Genomic DNA, 11,272 nt, shown 5'->3' with positions numbered 1-11,272 from the left:
GGCTGACATGCAAGCCTGCTCCTTTGGTGCTTCGGCTCTGTGAATCGCACGCTCATAGTTGTAGAATGCTGTGCGGAAAGCTTTAAAACATGACGGATGGTGTTTGGCCTCACATGCAAAGAGGTCTTTGTTTTTCACCTTTCGATGGAGTCGATAGAGACCCATTTTCTCAGCCCGTGTTTCGATTTGCTCCCATGCATTTTCTTTGTTTTTAAAGGATGGGAAGGTTGTAGGCCTCTCAGTATTGCGATGAGCATCTTTGGTCTCAACTTTCTCACAAAATATACACTCTGGCGGGAAGATGGGTTCAGCAGAACCTCCTGGTTTACGAGGAGAGTGATGCCATGATGAGGTTGATGGCCCTGGTTCTGTATCATCTCCCAGACGATGAAAGTGGCGGACAAAGTGCTTATAACACTTGCTGTGATATCCTACTCTTTCTAGGTCATCAGGAAGAGTTGCCGGGATCTGATCACATACTGATTGCATACGACATGGGGAGTCATGCGGTTGGTTGAGACGTCTATCCCGGATCTTTTGAAGCAGTTGCAGTTTTTCTGAAGCAGATCCTTTAATTTTACGGAGGGGCGTGAAATCCCCATGATCAGACATGGATGGTACATGAAGGATGCATGTAGGAGGAGAGCTTTGGGCTGCAGGTTCTACACTCCGTTTTCTTTTGGGCATGCTTGCTGTCGATGTCTACCATCACTGTTAAATGACAAATAAGAAATCACGAATGATGTTAAAAGTGCCTGTGAAAGGAGGCTCTGAGTTTTCAGTGAGGTAACAGAGGTTCTGAGTCATGTTCTACACTAGGGTACTTTTTAGCTGACTAAACCATGTTTAGTGGCATCAAAAGTGCTAATAGCTAAAACATCTAAATTCTTCCACACTAACGTTAGCTATCTAGGCCAATGAAACATTGTGCTAAGTTACTGTAGCTAGCTCAGCTGTCGTGCCTCTTTCTGGTTCAATTCATATACAGAAGTCAACAGATATGTCTCATGTTTGGCATTAACAAAAGTTTAAGTTACACCGACATTAGGAACATACTGTACATAGATGAGGCTAGCTTTAACGTTAGCTAACATGGTGCTAGCTGGCTCAGCTGTTATTCTGCCTGTTTATGATTTCATGCAGAAACTGAAGTCAAGAGTGTGAGTAACATTATAGTTAGCATCTTACCTGGCTAGATTGGAGGATGAATACCAAGAACAACACACAGATGGAATGGAAGACTGAACTTTCAACTGAGGTATTCAATAACATCAACGTTACCAATTGATACGAGCGCGCGACATTACCAATTGATACGAGCGCGCGAGCGCGCATGTTACATGGATGGAAATGTAAAATGGCAGCTATAGCAGCACTAATTTGGATCTCTAGTCTGTCATTTCTGCACTGTGATTGGATAACATAAAAAAATATGTTTGGGAGTTAACAGCAGGAGTTGGTAGATTTTACGTGGGCTGGGTGAGAAACCTTTAAATAAGCAAGTGAAAATCTCTCGCAATACAAAGTCAATGGTGGGAAGAAAAGTTGAGTGGTACCAATGTTACTGCCAATGTCCCGCCCCTATGCAAGACTCAGGAGCATCTTGTTGACATTTAACCTTGAAAATACCTGGGTTTAGACCCCTTATGTACCATGTTAAGTTATCTGCAGTATTAACGTATCCTTATCATTTGTAAAACTGATTATTTTGTAATTACAGCATTAATATGCATACTAGTATACCATAGACACATGTAATCATGTTATGAATAGTTCTATCATGATCTATGCCCTTCAAAACATGGGTCTAGACACCTTCATTTTTCAATTATCTGCAATATTGGCTGAGATATGTCAAAAATCGTTTTTTTGATAATGGCAGCAGTAATTTGCATAAAAATGGTATGTGGGACATTTTTTCAGCTTAGGGCCATAGCTAGTCATTTTCTACACATTTTTTCCAATCTAGAAACACTGATTAGAAGTATATCTCCGGGGGGTGCAGGGGGACCTAGTCTTCCTACTAGACTACTACTTTCAGCCAGAAATGAAGAGGGCAAGCAAAGCGTGGCGCCATTCAAATTCACCAAAGCCCAAAAAATTCTGCAGACAGCCGTCTGCTGGAAAAGTGATGTAGACGCTCTTCTGGGATAGCCGAGGCCCACTTGTCGAGCACGACATGGCCAGAGGGACCACAGTCACCAGTGCATCATACTGCGACCTCCTTAAAAATCATCTGAAACCAGCAATCAGATCAAAACGTCATGGACTACTCACTACCAGTGTTTTGCTGCAGCATGACAATGCTCGGCCCCATACTGCCCGTGCTACAGCTGCAACAATCGAGGACATGTATTTTGAGTGTCTTCCTCATCCACGCTACTCGCCAGACCTCACCCCTTCGGATTTCCACATCTTTGGGCCACTGAGGCGCTTGGTGGAACCACTTTCCGATCCGACGAAGAGGTCCAAGAGGCGGAGCACGATTGGCTACATAAGCAGCCAAAATATTTTTTTTCCTAGAGGAATCCAGGCCCGAGTAAAGTGCTGGAAAAATGCATTGAACGCAATGGAGATTATGTTGAAAAATAACAGTTGTTACACACGTACATGCAATAAACAAGTTGTGAAAAATATTTTAAGGTTACTTATTGACTGACACACTGACACACACACACACACTGACACACACACACACACACACACACTGACACACACACACACACACACACACACACACACACACACACACACACACACACACACACACTCGTTCGTTTTCACACCTCTGTGACTTGAATTCCTTCATGATGTCCAGAAAGTCATTGTAAACCTGGGGTTGGTTCCCAAATTGTAGCTTCACCTGGTCCAAGTAGGACAATGCATCTTCAACCTTGGAAAAGAAAAAAAGCAACAAACTTTTCAAAACAAGAACTTTTCCAAAAAGCATTTGAAAACAAAAACGGCACTCGGTAAAGTGCATACCTCAGCCGGGCTGAACACTTTACGTTTTGTATCACACTGATGAGCCGGATCAGGATCTGAAGCTAAACCAAACTAATCGGCTTGTTCTTGTCACCTAGCCAACTCGTCCACCTAGTTTTGTCATAACTCGTGCACATATTCTATTTTTCCCCATCTCTCAATGGTGAAGAATCATTTCTAAAATCAAAAAATTCTCACATCCGGATTCAGGTCTTCTTCAACTTGTCATACACCCAACCTGCCCACCAAGTTTCATTGGAATCCAACCATAAATTTTTGAGATATCATGCTCACAGAGAGACAGAGACAGACTGACAAACAAACAGAGGTGAAACGATAACCTCCATTCACTGTCGGTGGCAGAGGTAACAATCAGTCATTTATTGAATTGCATGATACTATTGATAATTTAAGAAGTATCTGTTTCTTTGACTTGTATGCATTTCTAAAACGATCACCATATGCAAATGTATACATGTGTGATACCTTCAAACGCTGGAATTGCTGCCCCTGTCCTTGTGCTTGCGCTTGTGAGTGAGCATTGTTGGGGTGAGTTAATGACTGTGGATGGGGTGATGACAGCTGGGACCCATGGTGGTGAGGGCCATGTACACTTGGTGATTGCCCCAGAGTTCCTTGACCAATAGGTGGAATCTGGAGGTCGGAAGAAAAATGTGGAATAAAGGACAAAATGAAATACATTAATCTTTAACGACAAAGCCATTATACATGCAATGCATGAGGGTGTTCAAAATTCATACCTACACTTTTGTTTACATTCAACACCAAGTTGGTATGTGCATCACAAAAATAAAATCGATTTTTCTAGCTTAATCTATCTTAGTCAGTTTTCTCCAGCTTTTACGTGCGGGTATGCACACGTCCATCCAATTGGAGTGAACACTTTTTTTTCCTTTTTTTTTCACATGCAGCGCAACTTTGGAGATGTACATTGCCAGCGCAGAAAATCATTTGTAATACCTATGTTCATTGAAAACATTGCTCTCCCCTATGGGGTGGTGGTCCAGCATCTCATCTGTCTCTCCAGGACTTTGTGGAATCTAAAGCTCTCAAAATGATTGGTATCTCGCGTGATGAGGCTGATGGACAGGGTATATTGCTCTCATATTGCAGGTAAGTCAGTGGTCCGTTTTCTACAATATCGCTCCCTTTGCTCTCCATCTGAGAACTCTCCCTAAATTCTCGAAAATGCACACGTTCTTCCACTAACACACTCCTGGTTAAACTTCCAAAATCCAGGCTATCTGCACACCAACTCTTTTATTCCTCGCTTCTCTCGTCCATGGAACTACCTTCAAGGGACTGCAATGTCTCCTTCCTCCTTGACTGAATGAATGAATGATAGTTTTTAAGGCCATTTTCCCCACTAGAGCGGGGGTTAGCCTTGCAGGCCCCATGACAATCATGGTTCCCTGTTTGAGGCAATGTTTTCATGGCCGGATGCCCTTCCTGACGCCAAATGCCCTCCTTCCAGGACTTAAAACAAACAACAACATCTCGTCACCCCAATTCTGACCTGTGATCTTTATGTGAATTAACCTTTCCTAAATCAACCATTGTACTTGCTAGTTTCAGTTTGCTGCCCTCCTCCAACTCCCTTTCCTGCTTGTTCATTCCCTTGATGTTGCTCCCCTTGACAAATGCAAATTTCAGCAAGTCTTCTGTTAATGTGCTTCAAAGCCCTCTCTCCCTTCCCCCTCTCTCCCCATCTTGTCCACTGCTCCCCTTATTTTGTGTTTTATGTGTCGGTTTGACTTTTTGTGCGATTAATGTTTGCTCTTTCACGAGCCTCGATCTTGTATACAAAAAAAAAAAAAAAAAAAAAAAAGCAGGAAGAAATACGATTAAAGGTCTTGGTTAAAAAATGTAACACTCTTTAAAAACTAATTTCAACCTTTGACATCAAAGGTGGATAGAGTTATGTTTTAACCCTATCTATTTGTAAGTACGACAAGTGAAGAAACATTTTAATGCTAAATTAAAAAGGCAATGTCTGGATGACAAACTACAGTCTAAAAAAGGTCCTAAACAAGATAGGGATGTTGGTTTCGAGTATAGGTTCTCAAAGTGGTTCCTACCGCCCCCCAGTGGGCGCTGGGAACTTTCTGGGGGGTGCTCGAGAGTCCACGGGCAGTAGGGGGGCGATGTCAATGATTTGGGGGGCACTGGCAGTTTAGGGGAGCAGCGGCGATTTGGAACGCTCATTGGGCTTCCTGCAGTCTGAACAGGTTACCCGGCACCATTCGGCAAATTGGCCATCCAATCAACGACCACATTCTTTCCCCCTTCGCATGGTTTTTATGATCACATATTCGCTGATGTCGTGTAGGTATTTTCTTGTCCATACATGCTCATGCAACAAACATGATAGTGTATGACACCAGCGAAGGCGGCCAATACTAATTTTTGTCACGTGGTGCCATCTCAACCAATCGGCTTGCAAGAATCTTTTTATGCAGGATATAATACACTCTATTCGTGATGGACTATTCAACGTGCCTGGTTCAACTTTACAGCCTGGCCTTGCCAGCACAGACATTGGGCAAGGTATGAACAGTCAGTGTTAGCGCTGGTGTTAGTCTTTCGACATTTTGGCGTGTTGATTTCGTTATTCAAAAAAGCTTCACGTCCGGTCGGCTTCAAGATGTCGGCCTCAAAGAAAAAGTGTCGTCAGTATTCCGTTGAATACATCAAGTATGGATTCATTCCATCTCCGACGAACAAACAGTTACCGATGTGTTTGTTGTGTGGTATCACGCTGTCCAATGAAGCAATGAAACCATCTCGACTGAGTGAGCACCTGAGTAAAAAGCACAGTGATAAGGCTCGCGCAGAGGTCAGCTATTTCCAATCGCTGAAAGAGAAATTTGAGAAGCGATCCACGGTAACGACGATGTTCAAAGCCAGCCAAAAGCTCGTGGATAAAGGACTGGAAGCATCGTTTTAGCTGTCATTGCTCATCGCCAGATCTGGAAAACCGTATTCAATCGGCGAACAGTTGATCAAACCAGCTGTTGGGGAAGTGATAAAAACCGTTATGGGCCAGGATCCGAATCCAGTTATCTCGTCGATTGCGCTCAGCAATGATTCCGTGGCCAGGCGGATTGATGAAATGTCATCAGATGTAGAAGATAAGCTGTGTAGTGAGCTGAGAAGCACACACTTCACCATCCAGCTGGATGAGTCCACTTTGCGTGACAGTGAAGCTCTGTTACTCTGCTACGTTCGATTCATCCGTGATCAGGAAATGGTGGAAGAAATGTTGTTTGCCCGCTCTCTCCAGACCGATATGAAGGGTTCTTCCATCTTCCAAACGTTGGAGAAGTACTTTACTGATAAGAACATACCGATGGAGAACATTCTCGCTTGCGCGACGGACGGGGCACCAGCGATGGTTGGCCGCCAGCGTGGTTTAATTGCGCTTCTGAAGAACCAGGTACCGTCCGTGTTCGCCATTCACTGTGTTGTGCACTGCCAGCATCTTGCAGCAAAAGCTCTCAGCACCAGACTTCATACATCACTCCAAACAGTAATCAAAGCAGTGAATAAAATCAAGGTGTCGTCTCTGCATGATCGGCTGTTTCATCAGCTTTGCCAGGAGAACGATGAAGCATTCGAGCGACTCCTGTTGCACACCAAAGATCGATGGTTGAAAGAGGGTTCAGCGCCGTGATGGTGCTGCTGACCAAGTATCGAAACCGCCTTGACATTACCAAGAGAGGCGATCTGCGTCTCCCTCACCGAGATGGAGCCAGACGTTCGTAATCTCGCAGCGAGTCACCAGGCCCACCCTTCACACTAACGGTATTTGGGCCTGTGATAACAGATTCCCAGTTTGCCTCACCTGGACCTGTTCTGCTGAAACATTGTAGGTCGTGCAAAATAAAATAAAAAGTAAAGTAAAATAAAGTAAAATATTATTCAGAAAATATTTGGCTTCTGTTATTTTTGCTTCCGATCTACATTAATTCTGGGTGTCCAATCACGAACGAGAGGACAAGGGGGGCATTGGGCCGGTCCAAGAAGGCAGAAGGGGGCGGTAGTCCAAAAAAGTTTGAGAACCACTGGTTTAGAGTAGCTAACAGTATTGCCATCACATAATCCCTACATCACTGCCTCATTTACACTCAGGCAATTATTGCTTCAAGCTTCTACAAACACTTCACTGGTTACAACAGTACTTGATTACTCCTGTCGTGTAGCCACATACTGAGACTCTACAAATTAGCAGCCGGAATACAATGTTATAATATCAGTACATGATCATCTTCTTGCAAACGGCATGAACATCTCTAATAACAGCATTCTATAATTATCTCCTTTTGTGATTGGTTACTCCAAGTTGATAAAAAAGAAAAGTAGGAAAGACAACTGAAGCTGCAAGAAGTCCCTGAAATTATATTGGAGCTCATTATACTTATGCAGAAATGAAATATAGGAGCTTCTAATACTTCTAGCTAGGCCTAGCCCGAGACAATAGTCTGGAGGCAATGATGTAGGGATTGTTATGTGATGGCAATACTGTTAGCTACTCTCGAAACCAACATCATCCCGATCTTGTTTAGGATTATTTTTAGACTGTAGTTTGTCATCCCCACATTGCCTTTTTAATTTAGCATACATTTTTTTTATTTACTTGTTTCAGTAACTTTTTACAATGTGGAACACAATGGTACGGTACTCAGAGGATACCCAATCTTGGAGCAAAAGTGCCAAGATATCTTCGTCAGCAAAGTCAAACCCTGACTGTATCTTGCAGCTCTGTCTTATTGCTCGTTTCTCAAAGTGTAATGTCTTCATCCAGCTTCAGGCCACACAAGGACGTGCACTTAGAAAAGCCCAAAATAATTGGTGTAGTTTCCCTCCAACCAATAGGGTGGGGACAGAGGGGAGGGGCGGAGCCTCTCTAGGAATTTATGCACGGCCGGACACGTGAAAGACACTCGTGCGTTTTACTCTTTTGTTCACTTGAAGTGTCAATAAAAATTATACACTCAAAATGCAAATGTCCTCGATAAACTGCTATGAGAGGACGAAAAGATACTCCAACCTTTGTTTTCTATCAGTGGGTGGGGCCGACATTTTTTATCCGCATCATCCCGATGTTAGTACGTAGAGTCGACAGTGCCAACGCACTCTCTGATAATAATAGTTTTGTAAAATTAACTTCAATGAATAACTTTATGAAGACAAGACATAAGTATTTATCTGTGGTATCCAAATCCTGGTTCTGGGAAATCAGAAGACCTCGGTAATACTGGAGTAGATTCTCGCCAGACAAAAATACATCACTATATATCAACAGAAAGATGTTAGTCAAACACACTGTACACGTGACACGCTTTCTTATCTGCGCATGCGCATAGCAAGGTTCAGGGTTGATCGAGTAAGAGTGGGGAAGGGCGTGGCCTTGCCAAACTATGATGGCGTCGTTTGAGTATGACAGAACATGCTCTCAGAGAGTATCTGTAAATATTTAACTGTATAAATGAACTGGAGAAACAAATGATAAAGGATTCTGCACCAAGTGAAACTCCAGTCATTGCCATTGAGAGAGGCCCAGCTCAGAAATATACACCATCTGAATAATTATTATAATATTTGAGTAGATGATGTTCTACGACTGATTTATAAATGTTGTCGTACAAACTTTATAGATGTGCTCACCAGTGGCGTACTGAGGGGGTCTGGCATTATATTATATTATATTATATATACAGGGTGATTGAAAAGTAACTCCCTATTTTAAAATATTTATCGATTATTTATTTATTGTAATAGTTTTCTCAAATTTTTAGTGTTTGTTCCTTAATGTATGAGAATTTAATCTGTGTTGGGTTTTTTTCAGATTATTTTTTGTTTGAAATTCGGAAGCCCTACAAACGGCTGGACGTCTTACCCTGCAGGAGCGTGCCCAGCTAGTGGTATGAAGATTGGTCTGATCTCTTTAAAAATATCCTCTGGTCTGATGAAGCGGTATTTCACATCGGTGGGTTTGTGAACCGTCACAACTGCTATTACTGGGCAGGAGAAGATCCTCGTGTTATTTCTGGAAAAACGCAATATCGGCCCAAGGTAACGGTGTGGTGTGGAATGACTTCGGAAAGGATTGTAGGTCCCTTCATTCTTCGCGATACCATGAATGCCAAAAGGTACCTCACCATGCTGCAAGACGAAATCTGGCCAATTATCAGTGCTTCAGAGAATGTTGAAGATTTGATTTTCATGCAAGATGGCGCTCCTCCACATTTTGCTATTGTTGTTCGTGAATGGCTGAATGCCCACTTCCCTGGGAGATGGATGGGTCGTCGTGGTCTGTATGAGTGGCCAGCCAGGAGCCCTGACTTAACACCATGTGACTTTTTTATTTGGGGTTGGGTAAAACAGCAAGTCTACTGTACCAAACCAACGACTTTGGAAGAACTTGAAGGGCGAATACGAGAAGTTATGTCTTCCATCCCACAAGAGTTCCTGGTGAAATCAGTTGACGCGGTTCCCGGGCGGCTTGAGAAGCTGGTGGCGAATTCTGGTGCCCATATCGAATTTTAAATAAAACTTCATGCGATACGCTTTCTTCTTATATCCATTTCTTGTAAAAATTATAGTTAAGAAATAAATTATAAGTATTTTAAAATAGGGAGTTACTTTTCAATCACCCTGTATGTATATATATATATATATATATATATATATATATATATATATATATATATATATATATATTATTTTTTATTTTTTAATAACAATTGTTCCCCCTCCACCCCTGCTTCCACCTCCCTCTCCCAAATCCCCAACCCCAGTAGCCATATGTAATACTAATAGGGCATAGACATAAGAAAACTAGGATCTCTATATATAAATATCAATTAATTGACCATTGACCACTCCAGGCGATGCAGTATACCAAAACAAAGATGAAAGGAACACTAAATGGCAGTTCAAATATTCATTAAACTAGGGGGCCCATTGGTCCATTGGACCAAATTTTAATTGGGGACTTTTGGATCTTTGGGGACTTTTGGGTCATCAGAGTCATCTGGTTCTTTTTGGTCCTCGGGGACTTTTGGTTCATCGGGACTTTTTGGTCATCTGGGTCCTCGGGGACTTTTGGGTCCTCGTGGAGATTTGGGTGATATGGGTGTTTCGGGTCCTCAAGGGTCTTTTGGGTCATTTTGGTCAAGGACTTTTGGGTGATTTTGGTCATCGGGGGTCTTTTGGGTCAAGTGTTAAAGGGTCTTCCAAGGTCTAAGGGGTCTCAGCAGTCTAAAGCTGTTCACCACCATCTCTTATCTTCCCCCATCCAAAACCTTGATCTTTTCTACCCCCGCTAATTCACCCCAGATCCACCTTGTTTGAAATTCCAACTTCTTTCCTGGAAGTCCTGGCAGTGTCCATATGTTTTATACCTCTCCCACCGCCCCCTTCACATGCCCCCCCCCCCAAAGCCCTCGCCCTCTCTCAGATCGCTCGATGTCTCCATGTCTCTCGGTCCCTGCTCTCAAATGTTGTGTTTGTGTCCTTCCCCCTCTCTCCCCATCTTGTCTACCGCTCCCGATGTTATATGTTTTATGTGTCGGTTTGTCTTTCTGTGTGATTAATGTTCGCTCTTTCACGAGCCTCGATCTTGTATACAAAAAAAAAAAAAAAAAAAAGGGTTAAAGGCACATTTGAATAAAGGCACATCTGTCTGAGACAGACAGAGACAGACAGACAGACAGACAGACACACACACACACACCTCCATTTATAGTAGACGAGCAAGGGGGGAGGAGTGAGAGGTAAGGGTGGAGAAGGGGAGGAGGGAGAGGGAAGGAGAAGGGGGGGGGAATTGGAGGGGAAGGAGGGGAGGGGGTTCATATATATGCTGGTGGGTGAATGTGGCGTTCATCACGTTTCTGAGTTAAGTGTGATGCCGATCAGAAATAAGAAGAAGCCGTACAACCAACTTCGTTAACTTCCGGAATTGTACGATTTATTTGTATTCAAATGTCTGGTGATTGTTTTGTATTTATTTATGCGAATGTGTTCTTGTTTATAACTGTCATTAATTTAAAAAGGTGTAGGCACTATCGAACCAATTTGTTTTTTTTTACTCCAAAAAAACGATCTTTTTTTTTCCATAATTTTTGTTTTGGCCTAAAACACTCCCAGGCACTCACTGATGACCCTCTGAAAGTTTGACGAAGATCCGTTCAGCCATCCCTGAGAAAAATGGTGACAAACAGAAAGGCATCTCTCTTATATCGTAGATTCAATTCCCGTGGAT

General features: G+C 42.7%; 1 protein-coding gene across 3 annotated transcripts in view; it reads right to left on the bottom strand.

Moving 5' to 3' along the window:
- The window catches only part of SIN3A (SIN3 transcription regulator family member A), a 146,866-nt gene that overhangs the window by 110,859 nt on the left and 24,735 nt on the right, over positions 1-11,272 (bottom strand). For all 3 annotated transcript variants that reach the window (XM_068104292.2, XM_068104293.2, XM_078781485.1), the window contains exons 3-4: positions 3,472-3,639; positions 2,787-2,893 (exon numbers count right to left, since the gene is read on the bottom strand). In XM_068104292.2, coding sequence (XP_067960393.1) covers positions 2,787-2,893; positions 3,472-3,639 — 275 coding nt within the window. The remainder of the gene's footprint in view (positions 1-2,786; positions 2,894-3,471; positions 3,640-11,272) is intronic.

Source organism: Myxine glutinosa, chromosome 7 (genome assembly GCF_964187855.1).
Source record: "Myxine glutinosa chromosome 7, kmMyxGlut1.1, whole genome shotgun sequence".
Classification (NCBI taxonomy): Eukaryota; Metazoa; Chordata; class Myxini; order Myxiniformes; family Myxinidae; genus Myxine; species Myxine glutinosa.
The sequence above is the reverse complement of the archived record's forward strand: the minus strand, read 5'-3'. Positions and strand labels throughout refer to the sequence as shown.